At 36.1% G+C, this 26,841-nt stretch overlaps 1 protein-coding gene across 5 annotated transcripts; it reads left to right on the top strand.

Annotated features, from left to right (window-relative positions):
* Position 1: 1 nt before the first annotated feature.
* Positions 2-26,326, top strand: LOC127515366 (uncharacterized). 5 transcript variants are annotated; one of them, XM_051898916.1, is made up of 31 exons: positions 48-722; positions 990-1,052; positions 1,284-1,388; positions 1,503-1,583; positions 2,132-2,221; positions 2,328-2,670; positions 2,933-3,132; positions 3,228-3,622; positions 4,824-4,978; positions 5,124-5,332; positions 5,589-5,728; positions 5,816-5,926; positions 6,011-6,175; positions 6,741-6,864; positions 7,011-7,214; positions 7,783-8,654; positions 10,899-11,038; positions 11,156-11,284; positions 12,429-12,772; positions 14,869-15,002; positions 17,845-17,973; positions 18,070-18,317; positions 19,467-19,632; positions 20,894-21,095; positions 21,592-21,722; positions 21,834-21,961; positions 22,430-22,584; positions 24,295-24,501; positions 24,680-24,774; positions 25,030-25,154; positions 25,437-26,326. In XM_051898916.1, exons 1-31 carry the CDS (start codon positions 669-671, stop codon positions 25,688-25,690), a joined length of 5,898 nt encoding a protein of 1,965 aa, XP_051754876.1. In that variant the 5' UTR covers positions 48-668; the 3' UTR covers positions 25,691-26,326. The 5 variants fall into 5 exon arrangements, 4 of the variants coding, with proteins under 4 accessions (XP_051754876.1, XP_051754879.1, XP_051754877.1 ...); XM_051898919.1 differs by having other exon boundaries at positions 2,933-3,622; XM_051898917.1 differs by having other exon boundaries at positions 2,328-3,132.
* The last annotated feature ends 515 nt before the right edge of the window (positions 26,327-26,841 follow it).

The raw sequence follows: 26,841 nt of genomic DNA, 5'->3' as shown, positions 1-26,841 counted from the left end.
TATATATATATATATATATATATATATATTAAAAACAATGACCGAAAGAAAAAAAAATGAAATAATAAAAAGACAAATAAAGAAACAAAGTAGAATACTGACAAACAGAGGGAAAAATAGAACAAATAAAAATAATAATATATAATAGAAAAATAGAAAAAAGTATTCAATTCATATATATGAATTATATCTGAAGAAAATATTGCAATAATGACATAATTACAATTAAAGAGAGATTAAATAAATAATCAAATACTGAAATAAATATAATAGAAGAAAATAAAATATGTGTATATATAGACCGAAAATATAAATAATAAGAAAAATCAGATATAAAAATGAAAGACTAAATAAAAAAAAATAAAAAAAAATTGAAATAAATATGATAGAAAATAAAATGCATGTAAAATACGAAAAGTCAAATATATAGATACAAAAGCCTTTCCATATGTATAAAGTTTGGCAGCAGTTTGAAATTCACAGTAATCTGCTGACGTTCCCATGGCAGTGTGTAATAACACATGCAGAACGCCATCTAGCGGTGATTCAGCATCACTGAATAATGCACCCTTATCTTTTGCTGAGAGAAAGAACGCGCATCTACTCAGACTCTTTTTATATGAAGTTCAGAACAGACGTCCAGTGTTTGAAGCCTGCTGTCCGGTGCCATGTGGACATACTACAGAAATGGAGTTGTACCGAAAAGAAATAAGCAGAAAACGGTAAGATTGTATGTTCAATTCAATATATTTTATACTTTTGCAGTGTATTTATCAATAGAGAATTCTTCTCCCTGTAAATCAAACTGTTGTAAATGAGTATTGTAATATTTTAAAACGGATGATTTATTTGTTTGATAGCTTAACTTTTGTCTAAAAAGCATTAAAAGTGCATGATTTACTTATTAAAATGAATAGACACAGTCAACTCTCATAATCACATAACTAAAGTATACTCTCATATAATAAGCATGTGTTACAACTGAACAGGAAAATGAAGTTGTCAACCTTCCTCCCATTTCCAACGTGATTTCCTCAAATTCAGCAATACTGGTAAGCTTTTTCATTGATTAATGTTTCCTTTTTTTTTAAAAATGAACAAGTCCAATGCAGTTGTGACAGTTTTTTTCTTTCGCAGTGGAAGGCTTTGCATCAGCTGTAACACAATCTGTTAATTTAGTGTTGCTAATTTGGCTTCTTGTGTTACTTGGGGAAGCCAATCATTTGAGCTGTTTGTGTACCACACTTTGTTGCTCCGTCATTTAAGATGCATGACTTGTTCAGGATCACCACACCAAAGGCCAAACCACAGCCCAACGACTACAAGAGCTGTTCTTCTCCCAGGGACCGAGGGATCACGGCCCCCTACACAGAACTGTCAGGAAGAAGGTGCATGTGAAATGAGAGATTTCAGATTTCATTCTACTCAAAATACATCATATATTTGTATGTTATAAGACTTATGTGCTAATATATTATGTGATTCCCTTAAATATGTAATAGAAAAACACTTTAGGCCATCAGGGTGTTCCGTTATCCAGAGTAAGTGTGGAAACAGAGCTGGAAATCACAGCTCACCTTAAAGTAAGTTTGGAAAATGTTTCAGAAACTAGTTCCCAGTTTACAAAAATATATTTTAAGAACGTTTTGCCAACATTCACACTAAGTTATGAAAACATTACTTTTCTGAATATTCTCTGAACATTCGAAACATACAGTTTTTTAATTTTTCTTGTTTATATATGAATGAACATTCCATTTTATAATTCTTCAAACATTAGGGGAACGTTACCAGCAACATTTAAAAAACGTATATGAACAATATACAGTTCTGTGCAAAAGTCTTAGACACGTTAGTAATTTCACCCAAAAAAAATGGTTTTAAGCCAGTTATCTATATCTTTTGCTGTAGTGTGTCAGTAGGAAATATCAGTTTACATTTCCACACATTTCTTTTGCCATTAATTGTAATAATCCAGTGAGACTTTTGCATGCACAAGGCCAAAAAGCTATTTTCAAAGGATCATCTGAGTTTGGAAATTCCAACAAAAGAAACTGTAAATAATGCAAATAATTAGTTAAATAATTATTAAGTTGAGCAATTTGTATTATGCCAAATTTTCTCTGTCCAGTACCATTTGCATCAGCGTCACTCAAAGAATTCATCTCTTGAGGAGAAAGGTGCTGTAGTGTTTCAGAAAACAAAAACTGTTTTGTTTAAGGTTAGTATGATGTGTTAATGTTTTAAGCATTTATTATTATTACAGAGTTTTATGTAGCCATGATGTGATCTTATAGACATTTATCGCTCTTTTTGGGGGGTTAAAGGACCAGGTTTCATCAAACAGTCCTCCTCATCTCCTGCAGAGTCTTGTGCCACTAGAGGAGAAAGAGAAGGAAGAAAAAGAGGACGAGGAGGAAAAAGAAAAGAAAGAGGGAGCAGTAATTGTTCAAAACACATCTTCATGTACGGATGAGGCCCCGGATGGCCAGGGATCCCTCTCTGATGGACCATTTAGAGCTGCTGATAATGACAATAAACAAAGATTAGATGAAAGAGATCCAAAACTGCAAAATCATTCTTCTCCAAACACCTTATATGATGACAGTATTTCATCGTTGCATTTTAAACAGAGGAGATTTATGATCTATCTGTGTGGTGGATATAAAGGTATAAAATAAATTGGTGTCTGTAAGATTTTTTTAATGTTATTGAAGTCTCTTAATGCTCTCCAAATACAGTAAAAACAGTAATATTGTGATTGTGAAATATTATTACAACTTTTTATTTTAATATATTTCCAAATGTAATTTATTCCTGTGACGGTAAAGCTGTATTTTCAACATCATTACTCCAGTTTTCGGTGTCACATGATCCTTCAGAAATCATTCTAATATGCTGATTCTTATTGTTATCATTATTCTGTGTGTAGATACCGTCCCAGAGCGCAGTGCACTGATGGAGAGCGTGTATCCTCGGCTGTATCTACACTGTAAGCAGAGAGGATATGATTTCAGGATGATAGACCTGCGTGCAGGAGTCGGAGATCCTGTTTCAGACCATCATGATTTGGCAGAGATGCACATGGAGACACTTAGGCGTTGTCAGGAGACCGAGGGGCCAAACTTTTTTGTAAGATTAATTGTACATAGTTTATTTACATTCCAAGAGAGTCTTATGTTGGAAAATTGAGTATTTGTAATCAAGTCTTTTTCCTTGTCTTGTAGGTGTTCACTGGACAGAAGCATGAGATACGGTCACTGCCCAATACCATTCCCCAAGCAGATTTTGAAGCAATTTTAAAATTGGTAGAGAGAAGCAAGAAGAAGCTGTCCAGGAGACAGTCAGACATGGCTGTTGAGTCACAAACCAGTATTGGCACTGGTGACAGTAGGAGTTTTGTCCTTTATAAGGAACCTATTTTATCCGAGGAGAAGGAACCTTCGCAAAGTTCTGCCGTCATGAGTGAGAACTCCATCTCCAACAGTTCCATGTCAGATGGAGACGAGACACAGCTGGCCAGAAGCTGGCTGGACTATGACCAGGATTTGACTCTCTTGCAGACATGGTATAAGCTGGATAAAAACACAATTCCTGCTGTGTACCGCTTACTTCCTGTCAGGTAAGTGTATGCCTTAGTGACGTAATCCTGCATATCACATATCTTTTCACTCTGACTCTATTGTATATTACTTGCAAAACTAAAATAGTGAAAACATATCTTTCATCAGTTCCAGTTCAATTTATTGAACATGAACAGCACAAGTCACTGAGAATTCACTAATTTCTATGAATCAGGAAGTACTTGCCGAACAAGTTGAAAACAATGGAGTAATTGCTACTATCGTTACTTAGCTTTCAATAGATATATACAACTCTCTTTGTTTGGTTCCCATGGCAGAGAATAGTGATGGTAGACACAATACAACTTGTACTGATGCAGTTGTCACGTTTAATTGCATCAAAGTCTGCATTACAAAGTCTTGATTTTGTTTTTGGGGTCCACTTGAATAGGTTTTCATATTTGAATGTTCAAAAAACACATTATTTTTCACATATTTGACATTGTTGCAGCACCTCTCTGTCAGTATCGCTCTGTTTAATTCCTATCTCTATGAAGCCCCGCCTTCCAAAAAGCGCAATGTGCTCTGATTGGTTGGCTGGATCAGTGTGTTATGATTGGTCAACCACTTTGAGTGTGTTTCTGAAATGACACACCCCTTACTATAACCACGAGTTTCAACACACTACTAACTCAACTCAACCAGGCCTCGTCCCCTTTATTTTGCATATGTCTTGGGCGGGAATTACTTAAATGAGGAATATTGTGACGTGTTCGTTCCCGGAAGAAAACTCAAAACTACAATGGAGGCATTTCAGGGAGTTCAGAAACAGTGCGCACTGATATAGAGAATAACTCCCTTTGAAATGACTTTGTAACTTTGCAAACCTCATGCTTAAACAGCAACATTACACGGTAAAGAAAGTTGAAAATGTAAAAAAGCATAATAGGTCCTCTTTAACTTCCCCTTCCTCTGAGCGATATCTTTTCTCTTCTCTGATGACGTGTTTACTGGCGTGAGGGTGGGACAACAATTCTTGATGGTCAAAATCCCGCCCTACATTTTTTTTTCTTGTTTGAGAAGCCATTTCACTCGGATATACATCACAATAGGGAAGACATCAGACTATCACAACTTTCATTTCATGCCGACTGTAACTGTACCCACTTGGCCAGTCGTCCTCTCTGATTTCTCCCTAGAGCTCATTTTATTCAGATGCCTTTGTTTTTCATCAAGCTTTTTCCTTTTATTTTATAATAGCAAACATCACCCTGACTTCCTCAGCCGGGATGGGCATCGCAGGAAGCTGGGAAGGAAGGCATGGCGCTCTTCCTGTGTGAAACTGTGGAACGTGCTGTGGCGGTCTGGACCTGAGGCCATTGGAGAAGAAGCTACCTGCCATCTGCTTAAAACAGGTGTTTTGCAGACATAATAAAGTTGCATAGAAGTTTTGTGTCAGATGCAGATAAAGCCTGCACTCGTCTTGCTTGATTTAGTCGTGAAAATGGATGTAAAGAAGCCTAATTGAAATCACCAATCCAAATGTTGCGTATGTTTCAGTGTTGGACTGGGAAGTGGAACAGGGTCTCGGAGGGAAACAGCCACCAGAGGAGTTCAGTCACTGTTATAAGAGGATCATCACTGATCTTCTGTACAATCTGAAAAATGAATATGCATCACAGTTTATAGACCTACACAAAGGAAGACCTGAAATCAACCAAACCTTACATCAAGCTCAGCAGCGCTTTATACGCAACATCCACCTCAAGGTTTGTCTCTAATCTATCTATCACACTCACACTATTCTTCAAATGTTTTCTATCTATCTATCTATCTATCTATCTATCTATCTATCTGTCTGTCTGTCTGTCTGTCTATCTATCTGTCTTTATTTAAAAAATCCTTTCAGAGATATTTGAAAATGTCATATGGTAGTACGGCATAATTATTTTGCCTTATATGTAAATCTGAATGTATAAAACATTGTTGTACATAATGTAAACATGTATTTTTATTATTTTCAAGCTGCGACACACTAATATCCATGAGACAAACGTCAGCTGGGGAAGGAAAGGTCTGAGTGCCAAACACAACAGATCTCATCAGTTCTATGTTGAGCGGCTCTGCTCACACTTCCAGCGCACGGTCACTGCATCCCTCAACAGGTAAGATGACACATTCGTCCTTCTGTTCCTGTCATCTCACTTTACTTTATCACTGTTTGTCAAGTTGTTCTCAAAGTGTTGCTTCAGACTTATGCAGGTCCGTCAAGCTAAAGGCTCTTTCGACATGCAGAGGAAGGAGGTTTCCAGACTCCGAGTTGAAGAAGAGATTCAGCGTCATGTCAGATTTGGGAAAACACTGTAAGTCACAGAATCAAAACATGATTGAATTTAGTTTGACTAGTTTGAATTCCAACATAAATATTCTTTCTTTTTCCTTGTTAGAGCACAGGGCTATGTGTTCAGGCAGGACTTTCTGATGGAAGTGAAGCATGCGCTTCAAGCATCATTGTCCTCCCAGAATGCTGTGCTGTTACTGGGGGATCTGGGGTCTGGAAAGAGCATGACACTCGCCAAACTGGCACAACTCATACCTACTTGGATATCTGGGTAGGCAAACAAAGGGAATCTGAGTTTAAACAAGTAGTTTTAAAAAATACACTACTGCTCAAAAGTTTAAAGTCTGTAAGATTTTGTAAGAAGTCTCCTGTGTTCACCAAGGCTGCATTTATTTGATCAAAAATACAGTAATATTATGAAATATTATTAGAATTCAAAATAATGGTTTTCTTTTTCAGTATATTTTAAAATGTCATTTATTCCTGTGATGCGAAGCTGAATTTTCAGCATCATTACAGTCTTCAGTGTCACATGATCCTTCAGAAATCATTCTAATATACTGATTTGCTGCTCAAGAAACATTTCTTATTATCATTAATAAAAATAATAATTTCTTAAAAAAAAAAAAAATTTACTGACCCCAAACTTTTGAACAAAAATGTAAGTATAAATAATGCGGATCTGATGTGGTTTAACATTCTAATAGTAATAAAATCCTTATTTAAAAATTAATTTAATGCTAATTTTATTAATAATAGTAGTAATGTTTATTGCTAAAGGTTATATAATTAAAGGACTAAACTGCTTAATCTGGATTATTGTGGTTAATTCTTAGGGATGCCAAAGTGCTGACCTGCTTTATGGGTCTGACATCTGACAGCAGAAACGTGCGTCTGCTCCTCCAGACCCTGTGTCTGCAGATAGCCAACATCTATAGCCTCAAAACAGAGATATCTGAGGTACGTAAACACTTTAAAGATAAATCAAATATTCATAAGGTCTTTTACACCGTAATGGATACACGATATTATGAGATTGCTTATCCCTTATCTATCTCACAGATAGTGTTGCACTATGAAATGCAGTCTACGTTTTTTCCTCACAGTCACTGTCAGAGTTGTCCAGTGAGCTGTGCTCGTTGTTGGGCCTGGTGACAGAAGACCGGCCCTTGACCCTGGTGCTGGATGGTCTGGATAATCTTAGTGAGGAACATGAGGCTGACCTTTCCTGGCTTAGTAATATTCTACTGCCAAACGTCCTGATTGTCCTGTCTGCCGGCACACAGTCAAAATGTGCTCAAATTCTACAGGTGAGCAGATGGGTCATAGAGGACTTACACTAGCATTCAAAATTTTGGGGTCAGTAAAATTTTTTTTAAAGACCCCCTGTTGTGAAAATCAAGTTTTCAGTGTTGTTTCTATGTCTATGTGGTGTCCATGTGCAAATTCATCAGTCAACATCATTGCTGAGTATTTTCTCCTTAAAACTGAAGTGTACCAAAGACGGTCTCAAAAATATGGTTTGACATCGCCCGTTTCCTACCATCACAAACATGTAACCAATCCTGTCAATGAGCGGGGAGGGGCTTACAATGTTATAATGAACTATATATCTTTCTCTACTGACTTTCTATGCTGTTCAAAGTACCTTTTGTCCGGTAGTGTAGTTCTGAATGAGGCCTAGTGTGGTGCAGTTACATTTTTTTTTTTTATAATATTATTTTATAATAATATAAAAATAAATATTATTTTATTTAATTCATACAGGTCAGTAAAGCAATGGGAATTTCTACTCTAGACATTCACTGATTATTAGTGAATATGATAATCAAAGCGTTGGTTTTCAGTTTGAATTTCTTTTCTCTTCATCTCTTTCAGTCCCAGGTTAAGGTCACTGTCCTGTCCCTACCTGCTCTTCACCGTGAGGAGATCGCATCAGGACTGGCTTCCAGACTAGCTTCAGATTTTCGCCAACTAACTGAAAATCAGTGGAGCCTTTTATTCCAGTCCTGTCTATCCTGTCCATCCCCTCTCTATCTCAATTTAGCCTATGCTGAGACCAGGCAATGGAGTTCATTTACACCAAAAGAGAGTCTGAACATCCGTATGGATCCAAACCAACTTTTCATGAGCATCCTTGTTAGTTTGGAGCGAGAGCACGGGCCGTGTTTGGTGCGACGTATGGCTTTGCTCATATCACTGTCCTGTTCTGGCGTGACCGAGGAGGAACTTTTAGTGCTTTTGGGGCACGATGATAATGTCACACGTGAGATGGCTGTTTTGCATCATCAGACACTTCCTGTTTCCGAATACTCCCCAGTGCCTTATGCGTTTGTGGCACGACTGCTGCACGTTCTGAAGGATTACGTTAAAGAAGTGGAAAGTGACGGCACATGGGTGCTGCGCTGGGCTCATGCAGAGTTCGGCTACGTCATCCTGCAGCGATACTCACCAACCGAAGACTCGATAAAAGCTGTTCATGCAGACTTTGCAGATTACTTTAATGGGAACGTCCCGAATAGCCAAGTTTTTCAGCCGCTAGCTTGGATCAGGAAGGAGAAGGGAAGGAGGTGCTATGAATTCAATTTGCGCAAACTCCGCTGTTTGCCGTATCATTACATCCACTCAGGGCAAATTATTCCCTTACTCACGCAGTGTCTGTTTAACTACGAGTTCCTGTTGCATAAACTGTGGGGTCTGTCCGTCCATCATGTCGAGGAGGACCTTAAAGCTGCTGTCATACCGGATAAGTACGACGATATGATCACCAAACAAGTGTGTTTTGCAGGAATAGCTGTTTGGTTATGGCCCTGTCCCAAATGGCACACTTCATATGCACTTTTGGTCTTATAGACTTACAATTGGCTGCCGCATGTGCATGTCCCTTAAAGGATAGTTCACCCAAAAATGAAAATTATCCCATGATTTTGCTCTATCCTCTGTGCTTCCACATTCGTCAGTACGTCATGTGTCACATTAGAGGTTGCGCTATTATTGTTTATAAAGTTGTAAATATGTAGATTTTTCTTACCAAAACGCATCACTTCACTTCAGAAGGCCTTTATTAACCCCCTGGAGCCGTGTGGATTTCTTTTATGATGTATGTATGTGCTTTTTTGGGCTTCAAAATCATGAGCACCATTTACTACCATTATATTCATATACACCTAGGATGGCTTGAGGGTGAGTAAATCAAAGGATAATTTTTACTTTTTCACCTTTAAGTCCATGAGACCGTAGGGTGTCCCATTTGTCATTTTAGGTTTCAGAAGGGAGCTTGCTAGCGCCCCCTTTGCAGTCGATATGCGCCCTCGATGCTCACTTTTGCCAAGCTCGCACTGAAGTGAGCTCCGCAGCAGACTTCTACCCGACAGTTACGTCACGAAAGTGCGGACTCGTAGGAAGACCGCGAGTGTTCAGGGTGCCATTTGGGACAGGGCCATTATTGAGATAGAACAGTTAAATGGTGCATTCAAGTCATGTTGGAAAGATCGTATTTATGAGTTGAATGCACATGAACGACACCACAAAGTGGTAAATACTAGCGAGAATTTCTGGATTTTCTTTGAGCCCCGATCTTTAGGAGTTGGGGTCAGTGAGAAACATGACGGAATATAACAATACTTACAGGTATCTAGCAGTGACATTTGTCAGGCTTTTTTGTTTGCAACAAAATAAGCAAATTGCCTGCACAAAATTTGATAGCATTGTAATTATACAACAATATAATAATAATAATAATAATATGTAACGATAAAGTTTACAGTGGGTTCATAATTAATTAAAAACATAAAAAAACAAAATACACCTGATGCACATTAATTGTTCTTCATTTTCTAGAAGTAGAGTTAAAAAACCTTGCTGTATTTTTGTGTAGTTAATTAAGAGAAGGTACACGGCCATCATGCTCTTCCGAAATTGACTTGAATGCACCTGACGTTTTAAACACAACTTCCTAACTCGGAAATACGAACTTCCCAGGAGAACTTGAACACTCTATAAAACCTTGACATAAAGTGCAACTCACACATAATATATATATGTATGTATATATATATATATACTACCAGTCAAACATTTGGAAACATTACTATTTTTAAGGTTTTTAATGTCTCTTATGCTCATCAAGGCTGCATTTATTTCATAATAAATACAGAAAAAACAATAATATTGTGAAATATTATTACAATTTAAAATTATGGTTTTCTATTTTAATATACTTTAAAATATAATTTATTTCTGTGATGCAAAGCTGAATTGTCAGCATCATTACTCCAGTCTTCAGTGTCACATGATCCTTCAGAAATCATTGAAATATGCTGATTTGTTATCAATGTTGGAAACAGTTGTGCTGCTCAATATTATTTTATAACCTGTGATACTTTTTCAGGATTCTTTGATGAATAAAAAGTTCCAAAAATATCAGCATTTATTTAAAATAGAAATCATTTGGAACAATATACACTACCGTTCAAAAGTTTGGGGTCAGTAATTTTTTTTCTTTATTTTTTTTGAAAAAAATTAATACTTTTATTCAGCACGGATGTGTTAAACTGATAAAAAGTGATAGTAAAGATTTATATTGTTAGAAAAGATTTATATTTTGAATAAATGCTGCTCTTTTTAACTTTTTATTCATCAATGAATCCTGAAAAAAAAAAGTGTGTGTATATATATATATATATATATATATATATATATACTTTTTTTTCAGGATTCATATATATATATATATATATATATATATATATATATATATATATATATATATATATTAGTCTGACAATATTAGTGTAATTGTTTTATCTAAAAATAAATATACAACAATAAAATATATAAATAAATATTTATAAATAATTAAATAAATACATTTTAAAAATAGCTTTTTGATATTATGGGAATTAACGTCAGCTCAAATGTCTAATTGTATATTTTGAAGTTTCAAAAAATGCTGAGACTGTGTGTGTGTGTGTGTGTGTGTGTGTGTGTTACAGAGAGCTTCTGGACGTGAAGGTGCTGGGTCAGGTTTTGTGTCTTTCTCATTCTGTGCTCTTGAATGATCCTTGTCAGCTGGCATCCCAACTCTTGGGCCGTTTGGAGCGGATCATTTCCCAAGATAAACCTGTTGCTTCAGGTACACACACACACACACACACACACACACACACACACACACACACATAAACCTAAAACACCTTTAGACATGTTTTAATGTCAAGCAAAACCCATATCTCAGTGTATGTTGTTCCAGGTGATCCAAGACGATACTCTTTTCTGCATGATCTGTTAGCACAATGCAAGAGCTCTTCTTTGCCTGTACTTGTGCCCTCTTACACCTGCCTGCTTCCTCCAGGTGGACTTGTACACACACTCCTTTCAGGTACACATATTACATTTCTTGACAACTTCTTAAGGGCTCAGTTTCCCAACATCACCATTTAGGCAGTGATTATGGCTTAACCTATGTCCTGGAAAAATCTTAGAGTCGTGGGTTTCCTTGGGAATTTCCTAGGGGTGTTTAGAATGCTGGTTTGGCATTTATGAGTAAATTAAGGTCTGTGGTTAACATTACTTGAAGAGACATAAATTACACACAGTTATACCAACTCTGTGAATTTTGAATTCACCGTATGCTTTTAAAATGCAAGTTGATAAGTTACCAAATACAGACTACAGTGGTTATCCAGTGAATTACACATTGACAAGCACATAAACATTCTGGTACTGTACACAAAAAATGGGCAATAGTTTTGGGCATAGAATAAACTCTACACCAGTTATTGTTAACTAAAAATAAACTATTAAAAATTGTTTTCAGGAGCTGAAAAAAAGCTTAAATAAAATATAAGTATTAGATTAAATACTTCAACGAATATTAGAAAGGTTGCGTTGGCAACTAACTGAGATAAAAAGGAATTAAAGCTAAATAGAAATAAAAAATAACAAAATCACTAAAAAAATTCAAATTAAAATGTAAAAATAAAAGCTATATTAAAATATTAATAAATACTATAGTATATACATAATAAAATAACACTGCTCTACATATGACATGTTTTCAAAAACTGCCCTCTTTTTGCACGCAGAAGAGGGAAGTGAGTTTATGCGGTTTGACGAATGAATGATGTGTCACGTGGAATTAAGCACACAGCTGTTGTAGTTCTTGTGTATCAACTTGTTAGCAAGTTGGATTTTTAACACACGCAGTGGTTTCAAAATTCATGTTTGAGGTTTGGCTGTGTGGAATTTACTGAATCTTACAGAACAAGTCTGTTGAAGTCATTTCATCCACTGATGTTATTTTATTCAAATACCAAAAGCTGTCACTCTGAAAACCCATAGGAAACTCCAGAGGGAACCCAACCCACAGTGAATTAGTTGGCCTACTGGTTTGACCTACAACCAGAGTGAACAGCTCTATAATCTAGTGGTTTATAACCAAAACATTTAACTCTAAAATAAGATTCTTTATCACATAATGACTGAATAAACTGTCCTTAACACCCTGACTCATATCTAACTAGGTCATATGAGTGCTGTGACAGCCCTGGCTCATGGTCGGCATCACATCATTTCCTGCTCCTCTGATGGAATGTTGAATATGTGGCGTCTGGATGAGCAAACAAGGCCCGTTAGGTCCTTACCGAAGGCTCATGGATCTGCAGTAGACTGGGCTGCCGACTCACTCACCCTCTGTCTAGATGACAGTGTGCTTGTGCTACAGATGGGCCACTGTCTGCAGGTGAGAGAGGTGGATTCTGGGAAGGTGCTGTACATGGAGAAAGAGTCTTTGGATGTTCCTGTTGTCACATCTGCCTGTGATGGACGGTTGCTGGTGGTTTTTTATGATGGAAGTCACATGGTTAAGGTGAGACCTTGGACACTGTGGAAAAATAACCTGTTAAATTTACGGTAAAAAAACTTCAGGTGTGGGTGTCAGAAATTCATTGTAAAAAAAAAAAAAAATACAGTGACAATGTTTCATATATTACAGAATGGCATATTTGTGTCTGTATATTTCCCAACATATAGCTGTATATTTTATTAGAGAGATATAATGTTAATATTCCAATCTTCTTATACTACCAAAATCGGCTTTTAGGGCAAAAACTGTGATTGGACGCAGGGGAAAATTGGGCCAGTTTTCGCTCCTTTTGGGTTGGTTTTGAGTAAGTTTTGGGCTGGAAATTTTTCTGGGACCAGGAAACCCTTCTTAAAGGTGCAGTAAGCGAGTTACTGAAAAACACTGTTGATATATGAAATCAACCCAAACAAACACACCCCTCCCTTCATTGCTCCGTCCCCAAAATGCATGAACGCAGATGTCCTGTTACTATAGCTGACATTACAACAACAGCATATCTTGGTTCTGTGAACAATGTTAATCACATATGGAGCAGAAACAATACAACCTCGGAATCCATTTTCAGGCCTTCCCGCTTAGGTCGCTCCAGTGCTGGAAAGCTTTTGTAATATTAACGTGCGTCCTAAAGCTGATCATAACCCTTTCTTTTCCCTTTTCTCTTTTGTAATGCCTTCTATCTTCAAATCTCCCTCTTGCTCTCTCTCTCTCTCTCCTCCCCCATCATGTGTGGACACGCCCCCTACTGCTGATTGGCTACAAGTGTGTTGTGCTGCTCGGTCCGATCCACTTTCAACAGCACTTCTCAGAAACCACCTACTGCACCTTTAAAATGTACTGATAACAACATGATGAATAAAGTGATGAATCAGAGTTCATTTTAAAGTAGCCTGTACATAAAACATGGACAATACTCTTACATAGAAGGTGCACAGGGTCATACACACCAAGACAAAACACCTTCAAGGTAACACACGACACCAACATAATGCAATAAACATTCATTTAAGGGTTAGTTCACCCAAAATTGAAAATTCTGTCATTAATTACTCACCCTCGTGCCATTTTACACCCGTAAGACCTTCGTTCATCTTCGGAACACAAATTAAGATATTTTTGTTTAAATCCGATGGCTCCGTGATCATGATTCGACACGCTGATTCATTATGCTCCGTGTGTTTTGAAATCGGCCATCACTAAATAATTCGTTATTTTGTTTTTTTTTGGCACACCAAAAATATTCTCGTCGCTTTATAATATTAATATTGAACCACTGTACTCACATGAACTGATTTAAATATGTTTTTAGTACCTTTATGGATCTTGAGAGAGGAAATGTCATTGCTCCCTATGCAGGCCTCACGGAGCCATCGGATTTAAACAAAAATATCTCAATTTGTGTTCTGAAGATGAGCGAAGGTTTTACGGGTGTGGAACGGCATGAGGGTGAGTAATTAATGACATTATTTTCATTTTTGGGTGAACTAACCCTTTAATTTCAAATCAGAAAATGTAACAACTTGTGTAAAGAAGCAAAATTATTTAAATAAAATATAAATGTGATGTCACATAGGGACGTCTGGAAATGTCCTAGTGTTTCATAGATTTTACTTGCAAAAAACATAAATTTGACAATATTTTACATACTACATATTTTACATATAATGTGATGTTGAACCATTTACAGTTTTTTACTGTATATCTCAAGTCAAATCACCTTTATTGCGCTTTATACAATTTAATGTTTTTCAAGTTTCAAATTTGTCAAGTTTCAAAGCAGCATTACAGGGATAAACAGGAAAATAATGATGAATCAGTCAGTTCAGTGTTGATTCGTTTCAGATCAATAACTGTGTAAAGTTTATCAATTAGGAAATTAGTACAATTATGAAATAAGCAGCTCTACAGAAAACAATAGGGTTGATTCAATTGAGTTCAATAACAGTGTCGATTATGAAACAAAGTTGAATCAGCTATAAAGTATATTGTAAGGTAACTTACAGCATAACCATTTAACAGTCAATGATTCCATGAAAGCAAATGACCAGTTATCAATTTGGATCTAACTTCCTCTCTTTCTCTCTCTTTTATTGTGTTCCTAGGTGTTTGATCTTGTGGCGTCCTGTTCGCTGTTGTGTTGTGTGAACCTCGCCCTTGAGTTTGAGCCCATCCACAAAGACCAATCCATCTTAGTCTCTCGTCATTCTGTTAAAGACTTTGTTCTCTTCGCCTACAGGTTATTAGTATATTACTGCACACATAAACACATGATGCACATTAAGATAAATTAAGATAACAAAATGCACTCTTAAATTATAATACACCACATATCCGATTTCTGGCCATGTGTGAAAACAATGCCGCTGTTCCTGGACTGATTTATATTGTCTGATCACACAATGTATTATTTAAGAGTCTGCTTCTCGCGCAGCTTGAGTGTATGCGTGTGTTTGCGTTACTGGTTACCTTTGTCAATGGTTTCATGTAACTCTGTAGCTATAAAAAAAAATGTGTAAAGGCTTTCCCAGAAGCTGTTTATCTTTCTCGTATTTCATTACACGATTAAGAAGCATGGATTTTCCAATAGAGATGATTGAAGGGAGTAATGAACCTTTCCTTTTAATGTTATTAAGCTAAAAGCAATGTTGTTGCACATACACACACAACTGCGTTGACTAGTAATATGAAACAGACAGAGTTTGAACAGTTGTTGTTAGAGCTATGGACACATGCAACATTCATACGAGGAACAAAAGGTCAGAATATGACCTGTGTTGTGTCCCAATCTCTTTTTCTTTCCCCCTCTCTAATGTCCTCTACTATCTAGTGGCTAAAAAGCTCCCAAAATGGCAGTAGCTATAAAAGGGGTCATGTCATAAGGAATCCAATACTTTCTGATAAAAGAGTTCATTGTACTGTGAAAAAAATACTGTCAGAACCCAATACTTTCTCCCCAGTTCAAAACTGCCTAATGTTGAAACTAAGCTGCAAAATGGCTTTTTCATACTTCAGCAGCTTTCTGACCGCCAATAGATGAACACATTTACACTTCAGTGACTCCTGTTGTGTATTCAGAAAGAAGTAATGGTAAGATAAAGATGTGGGAAAGTTTGCCAAAATTTATGCTGGTTCCAGATGTATGTGGCACATGCCACTTGTCCTCCTAAGGATCTCAATGTTAAGTTGTGGTCACAACAGACTTTCTAGACACAAGATTTCTACGGACACTGCAACGGTCGTAATATGCCGTCACACTCTGTAGCGTCTTTTTTTAAAAACACAAATTCAACATATAACAAATAATAATAAATCCAAAATGTAAAAATATACAATCTACTCCTCTTTAATGGAAAAAAGTTTGCATTCTTTTAATTCAGCTAAGAGGTGTTGCCTTGACTTATCGTTCTTCTACTGGTCATGTCTTCTCGTGATACGAATTCACAAGTGAAAGTTCACGAAACTTGAGCTTTGGAACAGAGAGAAATAATAAACTTCTCCGCATGATCTTGCGGTCCCCTGCATTCGCATGCGATTGAATGCAGGTCAATGGAATGAAAAGTGTAGTGTGACCGCACCTTTAGGAGGGAGTGACTGAAGTTTATTTTTAACTGTCCCTGATCATTTCAATCTGAACCTTGACGTTTCTCTAGCACATTATTTTGTGACTATACCGTAATGTAATGCAGGTTTTGATTAAAAAGCTTGGACAGTTTCAATATATTTTGGGCTCAACAGCAAATATACAGCTTGTGATTAATAGAGCGATGCAGGGATAGTGTATTTTTTTTAGGCCCACTTGGAGCTTGCAGCACCCTGGTTCCCTCGACAAAAAACCAATAGGATTTTTCAATTGGCTTTTGGATTATTGCAGAAAATAAGGTCTGTGCCAAACAAAAGCTTATGATGCTTACACGTTTTGTTCATCGTGATAATCTTCACAAATGAACACAACTTTTATGAATTTTGAAGCCTAAATTCAATCTGCAGATGTAAAAAGCTAAAAGAAGTCTATAAACTCACAATACCACAGTCGCACAACTTTGTCACAATCACCAAGCTTTGGACAACATTTTCCTTGAAATTTAGAGTTATAGTTGTTTGCATGAGTCTGATTATAAACACTGAGGCTGTAAAAGTGGAGTAGTGAGTAGATGAGTTTAACTGTTCGGTTAATGACGTTTAATGTCCCTGACAAACTAGCCACTTGTTAGCAGCCGCCTTTTACAAGACAAGTAAAATCTTTTAAAAAAAGAGGGTATCATTGATGTATTTTATATGGTAGAAAAAAAAAAAAACTTGAAAATATCTTGAGCTTGTGTTCACCACAGACCTTACTTCAAGCATTTAACCAAAAACCCAATCAAAAAATCCCATTGACTTCAGGACGATGGAACCGAAAGTGCTAAAATGCGAACTCATTTCCAGGTTTTGGTCTACAAAAAATATGTACAACCCTGCACAACTCTATTGAAGCAAAGCACTTTTACTTGTGTCACATGTCAATACAATTCAAAAGTTTGAGGATGGTAATTAAAAAAAAAAAAAAAAAGTCTCTTATGCTTATCAAGGCTGCATTTATTTTAAATTAAAAATTACAGTAAAACAGTAATATAGTGAAATATTATTGCAATTTAAATAAAAGTATTAATTTCTTTAAAAAAAAAAGTCTTACTGACCTAAAACTTTTGAATGGTACCGTGTATATATATTTTAATTATTATTAAAGGAACAAACATTGAAACATTGAAATAAATTAATTTTAAGGGTCAGAAAAGGTGAATGGCCAACACACACACACACACACATACATATATATATATATATATATATATATATATATATATATATATATATATGAACATAGGAAATGATTGTTATGCATGAGCCATATGATGTGTAAAGAACAAATAAACCTACAGTAGTGAAGTGAAAGCAAGAGAAAACCAGGTTGACTTGTTTCAATGTTGTAAAGTGCTGTGGCAACTGAAGTGTTGCTAGACTGCTAATAGTCCCACCACACTGAGTCTCACTTTCATGCTATTTCTTGTTTCTTTCTTGCTTCAATTCTATTTGTTTAGGGATGGAGGAGAAGCGGCAATTTTCAATGCAAAAGGTGGAATTGTGTCCTCCACATTGAAAGCTCAGCACCCTGCAGCATCGATACAAGCTGTAGAGATCAGCTTTCAGTATTTACTACTCTTTTGCAGGTAATGTAAAAGAATAATTCACCCAAACGTGAAAATTACCATGGTGCGTCCGTGAGACTTTAATATCCATTATATTTGTCTCTTTGGTTTTTACAGATACCCCTATAAAAGACACAGTGAAATCATTCATATTGAACTATTCAGTTCAGCATCCTTCCAGTACCTGCGCTCTATCTTGGGTTGCAGTCAGGACTACATTTCCCAGGTCACCATTGCAGGGGGTGGGTCCCACATTGTGGCCTTTTGTCCCGCCCTGCATAGCGCCACCACAGAGATTATTATCTGGAACCTTGAGACTGAAGACCATAAACACATTGCACGGTTTCCAGGCCTGCTGGCTTATGGTTAGTCTTTTTAGACTCTTTTGTCAAAACAAACACACATGGTTTGAGTTCAGTCTTATTACTGTAATGCACAAAAAATCTGATATATTATTTAAATACTAAACAATTTATATATATACGTGTATGTGTGTATATATATATATATTTATAATAATACTATTTTTGGTGATAAATACATTACAAATATATTTTTAAAATTACTACAGACAACAGCTTTTTATTCATCATTCAGAATGAGAAAAAAACATTACAATAATGAGAATTTATGAAGGAAAATGTTATTTACTGGCATGCAAAAATTGTCACAATGCAACAAATATAAATTATCCTAAAATAGGCTTAATTTTATATATTTATGCAAAATATATTTTCTTGCTTTTTGTCTTTGGTTTTTATGGTGAAATACAGTAGTGGCCAAAAGTGATGTCTGGCCTAAGAAAATTGACATCTTCACCCTTTATTCAAATATTATTAAAAATTTGTTAAAGATTTTGTATGCACATTGCATAATTGTGCTTGGAGTCAATTATTTTATTTGTGATAACACAATGAAACATGTCAAATTATGTAGAATAAATTTTTGGCTAGGCTGTCATACAAAGAAATTATTAACACATGCAAAAACAATAAAGCGAAATATTAATAATAACTGATTATATTGTATTCAATGTATGCTTTTTCTACAGTAAAATAAAACCTGTAGCTGTAGTTTACTTTTTTGCCAAATAATTTTGTCAGATACATACTTTAATCAAGGTTAGAGTTTAGTTCCTCCCTCATATTTAAAATATTTAACAAATATCCTCATATTTTGATGGTTTAATCGAACTTTTCGTGTTATTAAAAACAAATATCCCCTCTGGACATCACTTTTGGCCACTACTGTATGACTCTGACATGTTTTCAGTAGATAGACTTCATAAATATATTCACTCTAATAGCTCATGTGCAATTAACACACGCAATTAAGACAAATCATTCCTCTAAAGCAAACAGCATTATGCTTTAAAAGCTCTTTTACTGCTTTGAGACACGTGACACATGAACAGTTTTAGTCATGTTTATTGATTGTGTAATTTTTTTTAATTCAGCTGTAAGCAGTGACATTTATTTGTCCGTATCTGTCACTTTTTCTTCACCGTGTTGTAGGTGTGTGTTCTGACCTGCGGTACTGTGTGGGGTTTTGTGCCGGGGAGCAATTCTTACGCACATGGAACCTGGGATCCAGGATAAATGACCAAACGCTCACATACAACGTGCACAAAGCTCACAGTGACGGTACAGCGGAGATTGTAACCATGCAGAGATATCCTAGGTACAAAGTTCACTGAACAGCTTGCATGCATATGGCCACAGTTTATAACTGTAAAAAAAACAATGAGCCAGCAGGAGACATATTTCATTATCAGCCATTTGTAGCCATTTTTCTGTGCATAATATAACTATGAAAGCCTCGCTTACTGTTGTTGTTGTACAGACCACCTAGTGAAGTTTTATCATGGCAAACTAATAAAGTTACTGTGATGCATATTTATAAAATGGTTAGTTACTGTCCTTGATTCTGATTGGTCAATAGCCGTGTTTTATTCACGATAAAAGACGGCTATGACCGCTTCACCCAACGGTTCTGTGTATCACTACACAACACCCTTAGCAACCACTCTTAGCACATAAACTGTATGTTCTCAATTGATATTGTTCATTGAAGCTTACTGTATTATGTAGAAGAGTATTGAGCGAGTAGTGAGCGAGTTTATTACCTGCACTCAGATTTAGCATTTTCCTTCAGGTCAGTCCTATGTTCATAATAAAAATCTGTTTAAATATCCGATGTATTATCCAGTCCTTTTAACAGTTAAGGGGTTTTCCCGTGACTGACAGCACTAGTCAAAGCATTTGTCATTTGCGTCTTGTTCTGTGTTCACAACAATTCAGTCTTTTCAATATAAAAGTCTTCGCTACTGACCGACACACTCATAAAGAGTGTCTTTGCTGCCATCTGTTGGCGTAATAATGTAACTTCTGTTGCTGTTCACGGTCAGGGACTATTTTTTCCGGCGGAAGGAAGGCTTTTAGTAAAAGTTTACTTCATGAAAGTTGCATTGATACATATTTTTGGCTTTAATATTTGTATTGTGTGGTAACCGTTTTATAAAAGCAATAAGGTACTCGAGGCTAGTGCTGTATCGTGAATAAGTAACGGCTTACTCCGCTTTGCGTTGTGCCTAACAACGCCCTTCAGCCGTGACTTATTCACGATACAGCACAGCCTCGAGTACCTTATTGCTTACTTATTTGTCAGTCATACATAAATTAAATGGGATAGATTTCTTTAACAGTACTACTTTAACAGCTTGTTCCACAGCTAGCTATATTTTAACCATGTTCATACTTTTTAACTGAATACATTCTTTTCACAATAAACAGATATACTGTATGCTTATTCTGATGAATGGATTTTGAAAATGAGATTATTTAAATAATACCAAAAAGATGTTAATAACCTAAGCCTTATTTATTTTTTTGTTATATGTACTGTTTTTGGTGTAAAGTTTTAAAATTTCCCTCTGAATCAGGTATGTGGTATGTCAAAGCACTCGTCCTGGTACTGTGAGAATATGGAATGTGGCGCGGACTCGATTCAAGGGCCATCCTGTGCAAGTGGAGCACGGTCTGTTCTCAAGTTCAGACATCGCTCTGGTGCGAGACCTGAAACTCTATATACTATCTGACCGCGGTACCACCAGCTTCACTGATGCACCTACATCTGTCTACCAGGTACTTCTGTGCACTACACAGGCTGAAGATTTTATACAGGACTTACAGTTATGCTGATCTGAAACCCGTCTTGAGATCTGTCACATAAAATTGAAGTTGTTTATAGACTGATCATCCACAATGCTCACGACTTGAGTTAAGTCGACCTTCAGCAATAGCTATGTTTCCATCCACCAATTTTTATGCGCATTTTGGGATCAGTTTCATTGCACAGCATCTCAAATATTAGTTTGATCATTCTGAAATGCCTGAGTCTGTCATCAGAATGATTTGGTAATTTCCTCCAAGAAGCATCCCACATGATTGCGTTCACAAACACCAGCATCCGAGTGCAAGATAACATGACGGTGTTTATTGCATTTCGTGCTCTGCATGCTCTTTGGTTTAGGATTAGTTGCATGTAATTACGCATAATTTATAGTTATTACTACACTAACTACATGTAGTGTCTAATAAGGACACTGTAAAATAAAGTGTTTTTCTGTATATGTTGTAGACATTGCTGGTGTATGACCTTCTTAAAAAGAGCTATATTAAGAAACAGACTGGACTGTTCATCGTGCCCTGTCCTCGGCAAGACTATCGGCTCTTGGAGGGTGAAATTCTGTTGGGCCTTTCAGAAACACGGTAAGAACACCAACAATTTGTCACTTCCTCTTTCAGCAGAAACAGAAAATTACTGTATTGCTTAGTCTAGCTTGAGTAATAATCATGAGGTGGCTTGGATATGGTATTTAGGGATCACCTGATATTGTGGGATCTGGACTCTGGCTATATTAAAGGACGTATCAAGACATCCTACAAAGAAACCCTGCTCTCCAGCATGGACAGAGATTCCCAGATTATATCCTCAAAAGAGAAGACGGGTATTAAAACAGTACATTAACCTTGTGATACTTGTGTTTACCAGTGCATTTATACAACATCTCAGTCCCACATAGATTTTCACAATAAATTCAACATAAAAGAAACAATTCTTAAAGGGATAGTTCACCCAGAAATGAAAATTCTGCCATCATTTACTCACCCTCAAGTTGTTCCAAACCTGTATGAATTTCTTTCTTCTGCTGAACACAAAAGAAGATATTTTGAAGAATGTTGGTAACCAGACAGGCCCAGGGCCCTATTGCCTTTCATAGTATAGAAAAAATACCATGGAATTCAATGGGGCCCATCCACTGTTTGGTTACAGATGTTCTTCAAAATATCTTCTTTTGTGTTCAGCAGAAGAAAGAAATTCATAAAGGTTTGGAACAACTTGAGGGTGAGTAAAAGATGACAGAATTTTAATTTTTGGGTGAACTATCCCTTTAAATTTTGAACTTGTTGCACAGGTCTAGTGATGCCATGGGACAGGCGCACCGAAACCCAGACAGCAAAAAGGAGGCGACGGGAGCGTGAGGTGAAAAGAGAAAAAGATGAACAGCAGCGCCTCGAAAGAGAGAAGTTCAACTCTATAGACCAGTATCTTCTCAGTGGAGATGAGCGGGTAGAGAGACAACCAAGCCACCAATGCTGTCCATTGACCAATACACTAAACTGAATTATGAAATACATTTACATTTATACATTTTGGCAGATGCTGTTATCTTGCATTCAAGGTACACATCTATCTATCGTTCTATCGTTCGTTTTATCTATCGTTCGTTCTATCTATCATTCTATCATTAGTTCTATCTATCTATCGGTCTATCGGTCTATCTATCGATCTATCTGTCAATCTATCGTTCGTTCGTTCTATCTATCGTTCTATCGTTTGTTCTATCTGTTGTTCTATCATTCGTTTTATCTATCATTCTATCGTTCGTTCTATCGTTCTATCATTCTATCGTTCATTCTATCTATCGTTCTATCGATCTATCGTTCGTTTGTTTTTATCGTTCGTTCTGTCGTTCATTCTATCTATCGTTTTATCTATCGTTCTATCTATCTACCTATCATTCTATCATTCGTTCTATCTATAGTTCTATCGATCTGTTCTATCTATCTATATCATTCTATCGTTCATTCTATCATTCTATCGATCTATCGTTCTATCGATCCGTTGTTCTATCTATCATTCTATCAATCTGTTCTATCTATCTATATCGTTCTATCATTCTATCGTTCATTCTATCATTCTATCAATCTGTTCTATCTATCTATCTATATCGTTCTATCATTCTATCGTTCATTCTATCTATATTCTATCGATCTATCATTCTATCGATCTATCGTTCATTCTATCTATCGTTCTATTGTTCTATCATTCGTTTTATCTATCGTTCTCTCGTTCTATCATTCTATCGTTCGTTCTATCTATCGATCTATCTTTTTATTGATCTATCTTTCTATCGATCTTTTGTTCTATCTATCTATCGTTCTATTGATCTGTCTATCTATCATTCTATTGTTTGTTCATTCTATCTATCGTTCTATCGGTCTATCGTTCGTTCGTTTTTATCGTTCGTTCTGTCGTTCATTCTATCTATCGTTCTATCTATCTATCATTCTATCATTCGTTCTATCTATCATTCTATCTATCGTTCTATCGATCTATGGATCTGTTCTATCTATCTATATCGTTCTATCGTTCATTCTATCGCTCTATCGATCTGTTGTTCTATCTATCATTCTATCGATCTGTTCTATCTATCTATATCGTTTTATCATTCTATCGTTCATTCTATCTATATTCTATCGATCTATCATTCTATCGATCTATCGTTCTATCATTCGTTTCATCTATCGTTCTCTCGTTCTATCTATCATTCTATCATTCATTCTATCTATCCATCTATCTCGTTCTATCGATCTATCTTTCTATCGATATATTGTTCTATCGTTTTATCGTTCTGTCCATCTGTTCATTAAAAAATGGACAATGTACATTAATAAACATTCAAACAAAGGTGAATGTAAAAAATTTAAATTTAAAAGTTAAAGAAAATTTTCATCATCAGTCCCTTTTGCCTGATGTTATTAGGCAGAAAAGGAAAAAGACAGAGAGAAAGAGAGAAAAAAAAAGTGTACAATACAGAAAACAGCCCATATAGCTCAATTAAATATAACTATGTAGCACGTACATAATACACTAAGATAATGAAAATATATTAATGTAGCTATTATGCATGTACAAAGCAACATCAGTGTCGACTTTATTGGTTTTCCATCTTTGAATCTCTCTTCTTCTCTCACTTTTCTCTGTTTATCACTTCAGGTGGTCATATGCTCATATTTTGCCCATCATCTCAACATCTTCAGTGTGGTTTCTGAGGAGCATCTGCACACCCTTGAGGACCGTTGGTCCCTTTTGAGCCTCCGTACTGCTGCAGTCACTCACACAGGAGGGTACTTGGTGGTCTCTAACTACAGTGAAGCCCAACATGCTCCATACCTCACCCTCTGGGACACACAACAGGGCAGGGTATGCTAATCATCAGGGGCCAATCTGTTTAATAATCTTACATTTTTATCAGCTGTGTTTTCTTTATTCAAATGAAAGTGGACACATTGCTAACTTAAGGTCCAACAGTAAAATCTTTTCATTTAATAAGTATTTGCTGTAAGATTCTGTAAGCTGAATATTCCTTTTATACGTAAAGGTGCGGAAGAGATTGAAAAATGAACCTGGAATCTGTTGCATCGCTATAAGCAACGATGCCTGCAGAGTGGTTTTCGGCATTTCAGGATTCAACAAGTATGTGGCACTCCAGTCGCATTGTTCAAAACCTGTTCATCTGTATCATAGCTTTTTTTAATATACACTACCAGTCAAAAGTTTGGATTTTCTTATGCACACTTATGTCAGACGTTTAGTGTACGTAATCTATTTCAGTTTTTACATACATGTAACTCTTAAAATAAAAAACCCTTTTAAGAACATTGGTTATTGTTGCATTTATCATGGGTTTTCTTTAGAAAAATAAACTTTTTTTTCTTTGCTAAAACACAGGCTGAAAGTATGGGAGCCCTTCCGGAGGAAACATAAAACCATCTCTGGTTACGGAAGTTTAAATCTTAACTGGTCCAGCTTGCTATTTATCGCTGAAGGACAATCAAAAGCTTTTTTATTATCAGGTACAGTAGACCTTTGATCATATTTGTTTTGGCTTGCTCTTAATGCTAATCTAGGTAAAGAAAAAGATTCAAACTTTGGTAGCCTAGTTTGGTGGTGAGAGGATTGGATAGGATTTTTACATCTTCACAATAGGATTAAACATTTTTTTCTGTGTTTAAGTTCGATTGAGATACCAGAAAGAGATTTTTTTTCCACAAGTCTGAAAATAATGCCAACATTTGCGAGAATGCCTTATATATATGGGATGTATATTTCAATACTTTAAATTATTTGTTCAACAGATGCAGTGAGCATGTGGGACCTGGACAATGGGACGTTGCTGTCTGTCTTCACACCTGACTCTAAGATCCAGACCATCTCTCTACTTGGACCCAACAATGGCACATTGCTTTTGGGCTTTAGTGACATTTCTACTCTAATCACCATGACGGTCAGCCAACAAAATGCACACACAAAATCCAGCTCTGCTTGTGGGAAAGACCTGTTTGGGGAATCCAGCAGTAGTGAAGACGATGAAGAAACAAACAAGAACTGATTGGAAGAGCATTGGACCAGTTAAATGTACTGTATAATATAGTTTCTTTACCAAGACTGAATTCAGTCTGAATGTAAATATGGGGCTTTATGATCTCTGGCATTCACTTTGTATTGATCTTAAGGATTTTAAGGGAAAATTTTACTGGTACATTGGGAAAAAAGCACAGTGTGAAAGGTAGACATGTGACTTCTGTCTTCATGAGAAATGCAAGGTATTCCGATCAGCATTTCCAGTGCTTGTTTTTCCACATACTATGAATTTACCAGAACTTCCCCGTCTTAACCTTAGAGAAGTCATGAGATCCAGAGGTTGTGATAAAACAAATCTCAACAAGCCTGTGTTCTCACTTTACATTATCTCAGTATTTTCCTGAACTTCAGATGTATGTATATTAACAGAACAGATGTAATTACATGTGTGCATACTTTGACAGTCCAGTTTCAAGTGTATAGTAAAACGGACTCACCTTCTGTAGCTGTCATGCATGGTGAGCATGAGTCAAATTTTCACTTCCTGCATTTATGTCACATGAATGATGAGCAAAACACTTCCTGCTTTACTCATTCTGTATAAGGAGTTTTTAACAACTATAGCTATTTGCCTTATCAAGACAAATAAAAGTAGCTGATGCCATTTTTTCATTTCCTTTGTAATTATTGATTTATTTTAGAGCTTTCTGTCTTTATTTATTGGCTAGTAGGACTGATGTGAGATCAGTACCTGGCCCATTTTGTTTAGTTTGCACTGGTTGATATGGCTCTTGTTTTATGAAACTGAACAAGTGTTCAGTTATTAATTGCGCTGTAGAAATGCGCTATTTGCAGTAAAAACAAGATTTATTGATTCTGCGAAACGAAACTGGCCAAATAATAAGTGGGTCACTGAGGCAAAGATGTGATTTCAACATGACGACCCCCTTGAGACAACCCATTTGAAATAAAACTGCTTTTATTCATATTTATATCACGGGAATGTCTGTGATTTTAATTTTATTTTTCACATTTCTTTACATATAAAACATTTTATTGAGCAAAAAAATACCGAGAGTTTGTAACAACTAAGAACTGCTCGGTTGCCACATAATATAAGTATGATGAAATCAAGTAAACAAGATTCTCAAAGGATTATCCGTTTTAAAGATGATTGCC

Source organism: Ctenopharyngodon idella, chromosome 7 (genome assembly GCF_019924925.1).
Source record: "Ctenopharyngodon idella isolate HZGC_01 chromosome 7, HZGC01, whole genome shotgun sequence".
Lineage (NCBI taxonomy): Eukaryota > Metazoa > Chordata > Actinopteri > Cypriniformes > Xenocyprididae > Ctenopharyngodon > Ctenopharyngodon idella.
Note: the sequence above shows the minus strand (reverse complement) of the source record. Positions and strands in the feature narration are given on the sequence as shown.

Excerpts from the sequence above, each read along its gene's own strand:
- LOC127515366 (XM_051898916.1), top strand. The coding sequence starts at position 669 with ATGTGGACATACTACAGAAATGGAGTTGTACCGAAAAGAAATAAGCAG. Across the intron at positions 4,979-5,123 it reads CTGCCATCTGCTTAAAACAG|TGTTGGACTGGGAAGTGGAA; the intron begins GTGTTTTGCAGA and ends CGTATGTTTCAG. Across the intron at positions 5,333-5,588 it reads TACGCAACATCCACCTCAAG|CTGCGACACACTAATATCCA; the intron begins GTTTGTCTCTAA and ends ATTATTTTCAAG.